A 13,755-nucleotide genomic window follows, 5' to 3' on the forward strand; every position below is an offset into this window, starting at 1 on the left:
TCACCAAATGTATGGCTTTTTTCAAAGCCCTTGCCGCGTTTCATTGCTACACCAACACCTTATACTCAGCCAAGAGCCACCCTTGACACGCTGATCTTGTTCAGCGTTCGGCGTTTCAGCACCACGAGGACTTTGCATCCAACAGCAAAGATGTGTTGGACCACCTACCAAGTGCATGACTGCAACCACGTGATCTTGGTCCACTCCGAGAGATGCGCTCGTGCCATCGCCGAGCAGATGCATGTCTGTGGCAGAGAGGTGGTGGAGATCCTGTCATCGCTTGGGCCTTCCGGATTCAACTGCCGGAGTTGTTATCAGGCTGCTTATTGAGCTGAGCTTGGGCGTAACGGTAAGTCTGCATTCACCTCGACGATACCGTTGAACGGAGGTCATGACTGGTGAGAAGCGGATGTGCTCTGTCTCTGATAGGCGGTCAGGCGGTCGAAGCCTACTTCCGCATGTTGTGCATATCAACGATCTAACGAAGCTTACGGTCTCTTTTGCTGTTAGTGTACAATTCGGAAAGGTGGGCTTGCTGCGACAACCATCCAATCAAGAACTATCTAATATATCTCACTGATCTCTAAGTGTACCTGTTGAAATTCTATTATGTTCCTCTGATTGAATGTGGTCTGCCTTGCCTGATGGAGACTTAAATCATTCATTCTCCATCGGAAACAGTATGGATCCGTGGCGTGAAAGATCCGCGAATCTTGGTTTATCACAAGGTGAGGATTATCATCTGGTTTGCTTGAATCGCGATGTCCAATAACTATGCTTGCATGCGGCTTGTAGGTGGGTCAGGGGCAGCCCAAATAAGGTTCGAGGCTCACCGACCTGCAAGACATAGTCCGCTGCTTGAGGAAGATGCAGGCACGCGAAAGTCCATGTAATATGTCCTAGCAATGATTCATTGACATCCTTTGAATAATTGGCTCTTTGTTGGATGATCATGATGACCGCAAGAAATACGCCCCAGGCTCTGAGAGTCGCCAGCAGATGATGAGAAGTTGGTGCGGCTGAGAGTCGTCAGCACATGATGAAAGTTAGTTCCGGCTCTGTTGTGTAAGGCGTCATCTGCAAAGATGATGGAGCGGAAGTTAAAACTGCTTCCACATGAAGAGCTGCAAGCAAACACCGAGAGCCATGAAAGAGGCTACAGTATCCTTGACAAGGCACTTAGGTCCGATTGGTTGCCGCATCGATTAGGTCCTGAACTCTAATTCTCTTCTGGTGTCAGTGCAGTGTCAATTATCGTAGATAAGCATTGCAGACGCCTCAAAAAGAAGAGATGGAAAGCCCAGCCGCAACTAGTATGCTGCTGTATCCCCAAGAAAAGCAGTAGAATATTTACTGAATCACTGCTTGAGCACATACAGCAGCAATTCTGCCAGTCTCGTACTGTTTAAGGGCTCTGAGAGTTCCTTGGGACTGGACAAACTCAAAACGCCATTTGGGAAGTGATTGTTCTCCTAGTGACCGGATTGGGCTCCCGCGTTAACAGGGGCTGTGGATCTGCTCCAGGTCAATGACCCTAGGAGTCCAATCTTTTGCTGCATATGACATAGCCATGTCAATCGTTCCAAATGATCGCTCGATTGGATCAACACCGCTGGTTGCGAATACCTTTTTCGGCAGAAACCAATCCTTTAGAGTGCCTGTGATGAACGCCACTGCTTTTGTGCCCGAGGATTTATGCATGGCAGTTATGATGCATTCAACTGTCTCCTCAGACTTGCCCCTTCTTGCAGCTGCTCTTGTGTTTCCGTTCCATCTTTCACAGCAGCAGTGGTATATTTCCGAGACATCATCAAAAGAGTTGCACAGATACAGATACAAGAGGCTACGACCCATAATGATTGTTGTTGACAGCAAATGAACTGGACTTGTGCTAAGGGCGGCATACATCTTGAGTCTGAAGCTACCCGCAAGGCCTAACACAGGCAGTCACCACTATGTCGCGAGGTAGCACCAGAATGAGAGGGCGAATGGCGGGAATGAGGCGGTGGGATGGCCGATCAAGGATAACGACCGATTGGTTTGGCCTCCATAACGTAAATAATCAATCACCCGTGGTCCGCAGCAATGCTGAAGAGTTTCTAGGATACTGAGCTCAATTTCTCCGATGGAGACATCCTCGTCTTCCTGCACGAGCCTGGCAAGGCTAGAAGACGAGTATCCTTTCGCCTCCACGCCGAATACCTTGCAACCACAGGCTTTCAGTCCCTTGTCGACCAAGCTGTGGTCGCTCCCACACCAAAACATTGGGCAATGCCAGCCAGCCCAAGCGGTGAGCTCAGCGTCACGGTCAGGGAGCTATATCTGCCTCCACCAAACAATGCAGACAGAGACGCCATCGCGCAACACAATCTGGCAACACGGAACTTTTTCGCCTGGCTATATGATCGGCCACTGGCGGGGAAGACATTGGGAGCATCCATGGTAGACGCGATGACGAAAGCATACACATACAGACCGAATCATGCAGAACTAATAAACAGAGATATGTTAGCATATTTGGACAGAAGGGGTTATATGGATTTTCGAGAATGCGTGGACCATGCTTTAGCAGTACTACAGCTAGCGGAAAGCTGTCGGATGGAATCACTGTGGGTCAATGCGTTTTCTCACTGCGTTGGCATGCATCATGGTTTACGCGCGAGCATTGAATATAATGTGAGCTGCTCTCTTCCGCCCGCGTAAACAGACCCAATCTAACTCGCCACAGCGTGTCAGTCGTGTGACTAAGGCAATGATCATTCGTACTCGGCTTGAGATGGACATTCGTCTAGATGGAGTGGCAAAGTCCATGACAACCTTTTTCGATTACGACGTCTCAGGTTCATCTCTTGGATTTGGGCGAATTGCCAAAGATCACATGGACCGCTTCAGATCCTTTCTTCATGGGCACTATATCGAGAGTCATGGATTTTGGCCTCCTTCCGGATTTGCTGCCAGCTTCGCCCTCCGAAGGTCACTCTACTCGTCGATGTATATGGAATTCCGAGCCCTGTATCAGTATTTGGTGGACACTCAGGCAAATCCTGCCCTGCCAATCGCAAAGCCTTCGCAAAGCGGAATCTGGACCTTCCAGATCATCAGAGCTTTTGATGCACAATGCAAGCTCGAAACCTTACCGCATCCGTTGCCTTTGCTTCCCCAACCGGTAAGGCACAGTGCTCCTCTTGGATTTACAATCAAGAAACGAAGAATGGAGAGGGAAGCGCGACAAATAGCCCTAATAAAGTCCTTGGGTGATGCCTCCAACCGCAATCCAGACCTGATGAAGTCTCGGCTGGTGCGCAGTTACAGCCAATTCGAGAAACAGACTGTGCTTGATGGTTTTGATCCGGTCGATCCGATAGAAGGCAGGAAGGTGCGCTGGATATTGATATACGCCATTTTCCAGACCCTTGCATCGGTGATCTCGGCTCCGAAGGAGGTTACAGATACGGACGGATTATCATATCCATTGTGTTGTCAAAGACCAAAAGTAATGCCGTGGGTGGTGGAAGAAGATGAATCCGCTGCTATTATTCCAGTAGCTAGCAGAAGTACTAAGAGCAAGGATGATTTCCGCGATGGCTTTCAAGGCCCCAACCACGAACCTCGAGGAGATGGAACGATGATCACCTGTCAAGGAGATGTCTCGTTACCATCTTTCACGACTTTTTCATCCCAAGTAGAAGTCCATATTGCGTCTTCGGCCCCAAGTTCACCATCCAACTCTACCGCGTCGAAGTCCTCTCTGGCTCCCTCTCTTCTACGTCCCTCCCAGAACCTGGAAGAGTCTCCTGGCGATACTGCCACGATATCAAAACTGACCCTTCCAACCAGACGCAAATTTGTTTCCTTCCAACAGATTGTCCCTGATAAATGTGACAACAAACTGAGCCAGACCATCGGTAATAGAGTTCCTCCTTCTGCCATTGGTCAGTCCGACGTTAATCGAAGCTCGGCCGAAAAAGTTATCAACAACAGCTTGTTCATTAGGACAGCCGCTTCACCACCGCCTTATGAGAATCCGCCTTCTCCCTCGAATCGCCCCCCTTCCTATGTCGCTCCACGAAACTTTACACCTTCCTTGGTGCCATTCACTACTCCTTCCCCACCCAGCAGAGCAGAAAGTCCCACCCTTCCGACCTTACCTTCGACACCCTCTAGCTCACGAGATTCGTCGCACAACTCCGCGTTCAGCTGCATCGCCTCCAAGTCATCAACTCCATCTGATGGACAACACCTAGATCACAATAGCACGCAAAACTCCAACACAGCCACAGCCGCCTCAGCGCCAATACCAATTCCAACAGCGGAATCAGTAGACTTTCCCAAGGTAAATGAGAAGAAGGTTGTAAAACCTCGAGAGCGCCCCAATATAAGCGCAAAGAGATCTCCGTCATCCTTTCCCTCTGCGCCGTGTACGACAGCTCCAAACAAGGCCCTCCCTCAGCTCCCATCAAAATTAGTTCGATCCACAGTATCCGGCCCAGAGAAATACCTCAGTCTCCCCTCCGTCACGGGATCAGGCCAGATCGGAATGCCAAAGGCCCTTTTAGGATCTACAAGTAACACCAGCAGCAATACCAGCGTGAATATCACTAAAGAGGAGACGGAGACGATCTGATTGACCTTTCGAAACGGTGCCTGGTTCTAGACCTCGGGTTTCCCTTCTAGAAACGAAACCTGGCTTGTTCTGGATGTATCCGCATGAGTATTACCTACTCCGCATCTCACGCGAGCGCTCAGGTGAACCCCAGGTTTTGGAGCGCCTCAGCATGCAAGGAGACGGCATACGTCGTCTGACTGAGGCAGGGAAAGCCCACGTCCGATGTGAATAGGTGCAATCCGGCGCAGGGATTCCATACCACAGACTTCCGGCACAGGAGGACGCCAATCGTCTCGGCTGGCTAGCAAAGCACTCTCGTCCGGGTCGTCCTGGACTCCGAACCATCGCTTGAATGTAGCTCCCTCGGTATCAGCGGCGGCGATGGCACCTTCGTTGACAAGTTCGACCCAATCTATGAAATGCTTGATGGATCTTTTCGTCGTCCTTCTTGGCCTGAGCGCTGTTGGGGTCCCAGTTGAGCCATTAAAACTCATTGGTTACAGCGATTCCGTATGGATAAGCTGAAGGCTGTGTGTTCTGTATCAGGACAGAGGTTGCGGACCTGTATCATTTAATAATAAGAGATGGGCCCCGGTTAACGCCATGGCTCACGGTTGAACAGGGTTGGCCAATGCGGCAATTCCGAATGAGAGCGCAATGCTCGAAGGCATGAGGTGGATATACATAGCGGAAGCAAGGTTATATCGCATGTAAAATATTTGAAACAAGATGACCAACGAAATTGATGAAAGGCAGATGGCATCTTGTGAAGCAGGCAAGGTCTTGTTTATACAATCTCGATCTGGATTGCCACCTCGACGCTTGACCATCCATGCCTCCTTTCAGATCTATCCAATCTAACTTGTCATATTCGCTTAAGAAGGAGCATAAAGATGTTGTCTTCGCAGGCCATGCTTCCAAACCGTAAAGTCCTTCTTGAGTGGAATTTGTCAACCGTGCGTGCAACACGTTGCTGCTGCTTATCATACAAGGGGGGCTGAGTAAGCGGTTACCATGCTCGACTCATGATGCCTGGAGAATTTCAGAAACATGCTGCATTAAGATCTGTCAACATGCAGTGTTGGGTGGCACTGCATTGACTGCATTCAACCTGCATACACTGTTTATGTGAGCATTGTTTGGTCCTTATGAAGCATGTAAAGATGAGTGTGGGGAAGTGTCAGAGTCAGAATCAGAGTCAGATGCATACTTCCTCTCCATCTTTCCTCCATCCTTTCCCGCTCTGCCTGTTTACCTGTTTCATGGGGTGACGTCTCAAGTGTGGCTATTATGCCACGTCACCGCCAAAGCTATAAGGCATCTAAGTTATTCTAAAGAACATTGTTGCATTTTTCCTTCCCTCCTTAATCTCAAGGCCACAACCAATATGCAGCCCAAGCGCGATCTGGAGCTTCTCGCGAGCCCGTTCTGCTCTCTGTCTCGCCAACAAGACTTCAATATCTGGCTCAAATTCCGGCTTCATCATCAACAGCCAATCACGGTGACTACGACGGGCTCTATCTCCGACCCGGCCGCGACGTTCACCAAGGGCAGGATCGAAATCCTCGACGCTGAAACAGGCGAGATGGTACATTTTCCAACTCGGACTTCCACGGCCGAGGACACCCATCCATCATAAAAACCTCCTCTGCTGACCTTAGAGCCGGAAGAGGAGGCTACTTCTTCTGGAGTAGCACCCCCCAGGGGAAATAGCACAAGCATCAACCCAACATTTCGGATGGGTTTGCGAAGCGGTATCCTGGAAAATACCCGGCGCAACCAGATGTCCCAGCGCAATCTGATCCCATCGAGGTAAACCTGCTCGGCAAAAATGCTCCCAGCTTCACTACCCGTCCAGCACTACCTCTACCGCCGCCCGTCACCGCCTCCTTATCAACATCTACACCAACCTGCTCGCTAACCGGCAACCCGCCCTCCCCCATCTCCCTCGACTGGAAGCTAGCCCCAACAACGGGCCCAGAGCCATCTGCGCGCTCCAACCGCGAGAACGAGGCCACAACATCGGCGTCGAGATCCGCGACCCGGAGAGAAAACGGCCGGCGCATCAGCCCTCCCTCTAACCAACTCTCCCAAGAAGAAGACGAAGACGAAGAAGAAAAAGGAGACGACCCGCCCGACGAGGAAGTCCTCTTACGACTCCGAGACGGAAACCCCGTCCGACAGTCATACACCTTCACCGTCAACCCCAAGCAGAACGGCCTCGTCAACGCCGAGACCTGGAACCTGGTGAGCGGGAAAGACTTACGAGCTGACGCCGAGGAGGTGCCAGTGGGGTATGGGCTGTATGAGGACGCGGTGGTGCTCGATGAGGCGAGGTTGAGAGCCAGGCTGGGTGGAGAAACGCGAGTGCAATTCCCAGTCGGGCGGCTCGGATCGAGTTCGGCGCTGCGGCGCTGCGTGATTGCTGCTGTCTGCTACCTGCTCTCTGCTCTCTGTTGATCAGCGTATCCACCAAACCGTGTACGATTGGCACTCCGGCTTTCAGGTACCAAGGCCAGGAATCACAACTTGGCTCGATGCCCGTCTCCTGGCACGTCACCGTCACTGTCGCCGTGACTCTGGTTTTCTCGGCTCCACACCAAAACGCTATCAGCTGCTCCAGGGCGCTCTGGCCTACCTCCTCCTTCTGATGCTGGTGGAGCCGGAGGAAGTTGGGATGGATAATATGGTACCCGTGTGCAGGGGTAGGCTTCAGCGGATCTGTGTATGTGTGTATATGTGTGTTGGTCCTAGGCTTAGACGGGGTCATCCCCATGCGTACTAGCAAGTGAATGGTTTTGGTCTCTCATTCTTCTCTGCTCTGCTCTGCTCTGCTTTCGCTTGCGTACCGCTGACCCGAGACATAGTTCTCTCCTTCCTGGACGTCCTGAACACCATCGCTATGCTATGCTATGCTAGTATCTCTAGACCGCAGCGGGAGTCAACGCCAAGGAATTGCTCATTCACGACGGCGGTCGTAACGTGTAATGCTTCGACTGCTGCAGCGTTCATGTTCACCATGTCGCCCATTGAACTCATTGGTTGTGCACATCGCTACCCAGATGTGCTTGCTGTTCGTGGTTTCGCACTTCTTCATCGTTTCCTACCTCCACCTCCACCACTAGCAAGCCCAGCACCTCTGGAGGAGTCCTTTGCCAACCCCTGGCCACGCTGTTGCAACCCGGTCATGTCCCCTCCACCAGCAGCACCAGCACCGGCCAACACATCGCCTGCAATGCTCGAAAACCCTCCTCCTCCACCTCCCATGCCCTGTCTGGGCGGCGCCTTGATCTCCAACCCGGCATTCAAAAATTCCATGCGCATCAGCTTCAGATGAGCCTCCTTCTTGAACCGCTTGACGCTCTCGAACGCCTCCCGATGCACCTCTGCACGTAAATCGACTTCGTCGGCAACGAGGACGCGGTGCTCAAGATCAATCTTGGCTTTCAGCGTACCAGCTGCGATCAATGGAACCAGCTCGTCCTCGATCGCTGGGTTGGACCGGTCCTGACTTGCGAACGTTCGGGCCATGGAGTCCAGGGTGACATGGGAGAAAGGGGCGAAGTATTGGACGATGGATTTGGTGCGGATGCGACCGTAGATTTTTACCAGGTGTCGCTGTAGGTGGAGGTCGAGGAGGTAGTCGGCGCGGTAGGCTTCGAGGATGCTGAGACATTGCGTGTATTTGGCGGCGCAGAAGAAATTGATGGCGCGCCGGATGTGGGGCTCGAGTTCCAGGAAATTCCGGAAGGTGGTGTTTTCTAAGACCTGCGCTTGGAGTTCTTCTCTGCTCATGGAGGCGAGGGCACACAGACCGCCGTAGACGGCTACGTCGTTGGAGGTGAGGACTTCGTTGTATTTGTCGCCCAGGGATGGGTCGGTATTGAGGAAGCTGATGGCTGCGTCTCGGTAGTCACCAGCATGCATCTGGGAGAGTCCCATGGCGGCTTGGGTTTTGGGTTGAGCTTTGGCGTGGTCATCGGGTTTGAGCTGGATGTTACGAATTTTATGTACCGACGACTGCACGGCTAGCCAATTATTCTGGTCGATGGCCACTTCGATGACACGGAAGGAAGTCGAAGCAATGTGTGCTGGAGTGGTGCAGTAGTCTCGCATGCGACCATACGCTTTGGTGGCAGAGGTAAGGTCTCCTATGGCATGATAGTGTGCTCCAAGGTCTTCGTTACCCATCTGAAAGTTCAAGTTAGCTCATCCTCCTGTCTAGCTGGGTCGAAATGGGCACGAACGCGGATACTCTCTTTGATGAGATTGTTTTTGTAGCCTTTTAGCTCTGCCTCCAGTCGGCTCGACTCTGCCTTGTTCTGCTTCTCTTTCCGCTCAACCCAAGACCGGTCGATGACACCATCTGGATCGCCTGGTGTAAGATGAGGCCTTAATGCAGCCACGGCATCCATGTATCTTTGTACATCATTCCCGGCCTTCGCTTCCGCTACCGCCGCTTTCAGAGCTTCTGTTGCAAGTACTTTCGAGGATGTGCCGATGAGATAGAGCCGCGCGTATCTTGTGCGTCCTGGAGCAGGGTTAACGAATTGCCTGGTAAAGCAGCAAGCCGGTCAGCAATACCGGCATAATTAGCGATGTATGAATCGAGATCAAACTTTGGTGTTTCTACGGACTTCTGTCAGTCACCGCACGATCACTGCGAGCTGAATCCATGCGCACCTGTAACCACTACACGACTCTTTGGAGTAGAGGGTACTTTGGCGTCCGCCTTCAGGTCCATGGCCTTTCCCAATGCCGGCGAGAAGACTGTGACGCCACGGTAGCCGATTCAGATGAGAAGAGAGGTGGTGTTTCCAGTAAGACCCTTACCGAAGCATCAGGGTACGGTGAAGGATGCGGAGAGTTCGATTAAATTAAGATGGACCTGATGTGCCTGTTGAGGAGCAAGCACCTCTGGGCGAGGATAACAGCTTAAGCTGCGCGGCTGTGTCCTCGGGCTGCCGTAAGTTAGCGACATGACAAGATGTGTTTTGCGGCTTCCCCTGCGGCCACATGTGCAATGGACAGACACCACTACGTAGTATCTCGCCGACTCAATAACGCAGAGCAGAAACTGTCGATGTACAGAAGCTCCCAAAGTTATGTTACATCTACCAAAGACTCTCGGTCCTGCTAGATTGTTGTACAACTGTGCGCTCTGCGCTACAAGCCATTGACTAACTATTATCTCCACCTGGGTATCTTTTTGTGGCCACTGATCTTCAGTCTCGCGCCAGATTCGTAAACATGATCAAGCATTCTCGATCCGCTCAAAGCTTGAAAGACAACGGCATACTCATACATATATTCAACCATCAAGACATCAGCTCCTCGAGGCTGAATCCTTGCGCCTCCTCTTGATTCCATGGCCCCTTCTCTTCCGGAGTGGCACCATGAAGGGCATCGGCTCGCTTCAAGGTTTCGACGTCCAGATCGGTGACATAGGACTTGCCGTCAGCAAGGTTCATGCGTACCTCGAACTCATTGTTGAGCATCATGTCGTCTTTCCACAGCCTTCGCTCTCCATCGTAGACGCAAAGCACGCGCTTCCGCATTTTCATCTTATCTGCTGACACGCCCCACGAAACAGGATAGTGCTTTCTCTTCCGCCGACTTTTGCCCACCAAAGGCACGCCACCTTTCGACAGGGTCAAACCCTTGCGCGTCGAGCGAGCAGATTTGGAAATGCCACCATTGGCAACCGCGCGGGACACGGAAGTGGCCTTGCTGGATTTGACCATGCTCTTGCCGGTACGGCCGTTGTAACTTGGGTCATCATCGTCGTCGTCATCGTCGTCATCCTCCACTTCGTCTTCCTCGTCGTCTGCTGGCGGAACTGTAGTTTCATCTGTGCCTGTGAGCATGTGTCGTTCCATTGTTTCCTTCACAGCATCATCAGCCGCCATATCCCCAAGGTGTTGCTGATTGATTGCCTCACTTGGTTCTTCTTGCTGCACCACACGGAGAACACAGTCGTCAAGATGCTCATAGAAATCTTGGGCGCTGCTGAAGGTGGCCGAGCAGGTCGAGCACTTTCCTGTTGCATCCTGGCAGTAGCTTGAGGCCTTCTTGTTTGAGCCGTTAGGACTTCTCTTGCGGCTGTTGGGAGGTGTCTGCTCCACTCCGTGCACCGAAGTCAGGTGTCTTTTGAAAACATCCGCTCTGTTGAAGCTCTTCTCCACCGAAGAGCCAGAGCCTGGACAAAACCCGCACACCATGGTCCCCTTGTAGTGGGTCAAGGTATGCCTGTTCTTGTCGTACTTGCGCGCAAACCCTTTCTGGTTATACTCGCAATTCAGGATCGGGCACTTTTCAGGGCGTTCCGACTGATGAGTAAGCATGTGTGCTTTCAGATCCTTGAAAATTCTTCCACAGCCTGGATGAGGACATCTCCCCTTGTCCTGGCCCTCGGCATCGATACTAGCACTTCCAGACATAGGGCTTGGGTGCGATTGTCGCGAATTTAAGGACGACACCGAAGCACGTCGATGCAGATACGGTGCGTGCTGATAATTGTTGTAGAACATTTGCGAGGACATATCGGGACTGAGGTGATTAATGGCATAGTTTGGTGGCGCTGGCTCGCAGTGCGAAAGATTCGGCGACACTGCTGTCGAGTGCATCTCAAATGGGGGAGGTGCACGATACATGGCGTGAGCTGGGTATGCCAGAGGTCCATCGGGGTACAGGTTACTTGTAGGTTGAATTAATGACGGATCTGATAGGATGGACAAGTCAGCAAACAGAAGCCAACAGCAGAGTTCTACTTGGAATGAGATGAAAAAAGGCAAATGGTTGCAAAAAGAGACGTATGCATAGCGAAGAGAGAGCAAGGAAAACCAACAAGATAATCTAGTGGGTGGGACGAAATTTCCCCTGTTTTGAGCAAAGAAATGAGGTTGAAGGCGGCCTGCATGAGTCGACACTGAGGATTCTGCTGCTGTATTGAAGGCAGACATGTTGATTGGAGGCCCGCTAAAGGAACTAGTGCCGGCCAAGGCTGATGTGGCTGAGCTGAAAGGTGGTGATGACAACTTTGGTGTCCTGGAAAGGGTAGAAACAGAAGTTGGGGGGGGTTGAAGGGATATCTTGCAGTTCTGTGAACTCGCATGCACGTGCTTTTCTGGCGCGCCTGAAGATATGGTGGAACGTGGCCCTTCGTTTGAGGTCTGGACTTGGCCAGAATCGGTCGCGGTATTTGCCCGTTCAAGGACGGAATCAATCGTCAAGCACTGTCCTCTGGCAGGGGTTTTCACGTTGATAGGAAATGGAGATGGTTGACAGGGTTGTGGTCTTCCAGGAAAGGCAGACTTCGACAAACGACGCTGACTAGGAGAAGCTTTGGTACTTACCAACAAAATCCTCACCGACCTTGCCCTGGGCACGGAGAGTTAGTTCTGAGTCGAGATCAACTCCCCCAAAGACTGCATCATAGCCATCGTTATTGATAATAGTTGGTCCAACCTCGAAAACTTGATTGTCAACCCTCCACGAGTCCTGGCCAGATACTGCTTGAGCATGAGTGGAGTAAGGAGAGCCAACAGCAGAAGAGGTATTGCTGGGGATCGAAGCTGCAGAAGCATTGGATAAGGTCGGAGGGGGAAGGTCTGAAGGTGGAGAGGATGGGTTTAAAGGGCGTCTGAACTGAAGAGCCAACATTGCAAGATCTGCGTTGTCTGGCAGAGCTTCGGAATGGAGAGAAGTACTGTCTTGAAAGGAGAATGGTATCGAATTGAAACCGGCAGTTGAGTCGAAAGGAGCATAAGGGCTCATGTTTTGATTCAAGTAAGGGTCGTGGAACGCCGAGTCAATCCCATATGAAAATGCAAAAGGCTGTTGCCGGCGTGAATGCTGGAGCGCAAGCATCTCAAGAGTTGTGTGAAATCAGGAGCATATGATCGTTTGAAAAATCCAATCTCGCCAGGATCATGCGGCGTGGCTCTTGAAGCGCACCGAATCCTGTCGCGGTGATGGTTGGAGGCCGGTGTTGTGTGAGTGCCGGGCCTGATTCAGTCTATGACCAGCAAGCGGCAAGGGATCTGGAGGAGGTCGAGTGATGTGGTGTGTACCAACGGATCCTGTATCAAAGGAGCGAAAGACAAGGACACAAATGACGAACTGGCTGGCGCAGATGTGTCGATCAATGCCCGATGGAGTGGGTAAGGCAGCGGGAGGAATGAAATTCCGCGAGCCTGATCGACCTTTAGAGGCTATGTTGATTGAAACTGGGGACTCTCAAACAAGATGTGATTCAGTGATTCAAAGCATCGTCAAAACAAACGGCGAGAAGGGGCGAAAAGACGGGGTATTAATATCATGTATTTGCATGATCCTGTTTGCAGAGGACTAATGATGCGCAGCAGACGAGGACTTTCAGGGACCTCTCATTGCTAGCCTTACACATGGCCACTAATGCGTTCCTTGCCTGATGTGACTGGGGTGCGCCTTAGGGGGTGAGATGGGAGAATGGTGGAGGTGTTAGTGGTATTCCGTAATTCACGGTCAAGATAAAATACCACGGGCCTTCTGGCGCTTCCAAACTATGCTTCTTTGGTGGATGTCACTCTGTCAAGCCTCTTCCGCATTGGGATTTGGAGCCATGCAAGGCTTCACGGAGGCCCCGACTCGGCTGCATGCCCCAGAGATACTGCCAAATGCCACGTTTCGCTGCATCTAACGATACAAGTGCGAAGTTCCTCCTCTTTTCTCCTTCTTCTCTTAGCCCAGCCCAATCACCATTGATCAATGACAGGTGATGGGGTGGCATCCAGAAACACGCAACCAGCGTATGCTATTTCTCTGCAGCCACCTCGACTATGGTGACCAACAATTACCACAGGGGTCTAGACTGGCTGGCAGAAGACACACCCTCATCCACACGGTGAAGCATACATATAAGGATATTCGCACATCAGGCAGCAATTGGACGTGAGCCGGGGACCCCAGATTATTCGATGCCTTTTTCGTATGCTCTGCAGAGGTGCTCGACCCGAAATGATGGTGTAGAGGGCGATCCTTCCGAGACAGAAGTGAAGATGCTGGATGCATCACCGAAAGGAGATAGCAAAAGTGGCCTGGAGCCGGATTGGTGAGTACTAAACACTCGAGGTTGCAGCCGTAAGCGAGAATGCATGTTCTGGAATTCG

General features: G+C 51.7%; 4 protein-coding genes across 4 annotated transcripts; 2 read left to right on the top strand and 2 right to left on the bottom strand.

Annotated features, from left to right (window-relative positions):
• Positions 1-1,955: 1,955 nt before the first annotated feature.
• On the top strand, positions 1,956-4,624 carry EPUS_00871 (uncharacterized protein; the record flags this gene model as incomplete). The annotated part of the gene is made up of 3 exons (XM_007802430.1): positions 1,956-2,054; positions 2,104-2,676; positions 2,729-4,624. The coding sequence occupies 3 exons, from the start codon at positions 1,956-1,958 to the stop codon at positions 4,622-4,624; spliced, it is 2,568 nt and encodes an 855-aa protein (XP_007800621.1).
• A 1,369-nt stretch (positions 4,625-5,993) lies between these two features.
• EPUS_00872 (uncharacterized protein) lies at positions 5,994-7,066 on the top strand (the record flags this gene model as incomplete). The annotated part of the gene is made up of 2 exons (XM_007802431.1): positions 5,994-6,194; positions 6,320-7,066. The coding sequence occupies 2 exons, from the start codon at positions 5,994-5,996 to the stop codon at positions 7,064-7,066; spliced, it is 948 nt and encodes a 315-aa protein (XP_007800622.1).
• Positions 7,067-7,699: 633 nt separating this feature from the next.
• Positions 7,700-9,350, bottom strand: EPUS_00873 (COP9 signalosome complex subunit 1; the record flags this gene model as incomplete). The annotated part of the gene is made up of 4 exons (XM_007802432.1): positions 7,700-8,797; positions 8,854-9,137; positions 9,191-9,235; positions 9,290-9,350. The coding sequence occupies 4 exons, from the start codon at positions 9,348-9,350 to the stop codon at positions 7,700-7,702; spliced, it is 1,488 nt and encodes a 495-aa protein (XP_007800623.1).
• Positions 9,351-9,924: 574 nt separating this feature from the next.
• Positions 9,925-12,382, bottom strand: EPUS_00874 (uncharacterized protein; the record flags this gene model as incomplete). Its single annotated transcript, XM_007802433.1, has 2 exons — positions 9,925-11,327; positions 11,962-12,382. The coding sequence occupies 2 exons, from the start codon at positions 12,380-12,382 to the stop codon at positions 9,925-9,927; spliced, it is 1,824 nt and encodes a 607-aa protein (XP_007800624.1).
• Between the last annotated feature and the right edge of the window lie 1,373 nt (positions 12,383-13,755).

The sequence above is a fragment of the Endocarpon pusillum genome, assembly GCF_000464535.1.
Source record: "Endocarpon pusillum Z07020 unplaced genomic scaffold scaffold1719, whole genome shotgun sequence".
Lineage (NCBI taxonomy): Eukaryota > Fungi > Ascomycota > Eurotiomycetes > Verrucariales > Verrucariaceae > Endocarpon > Endocarpon pusillum.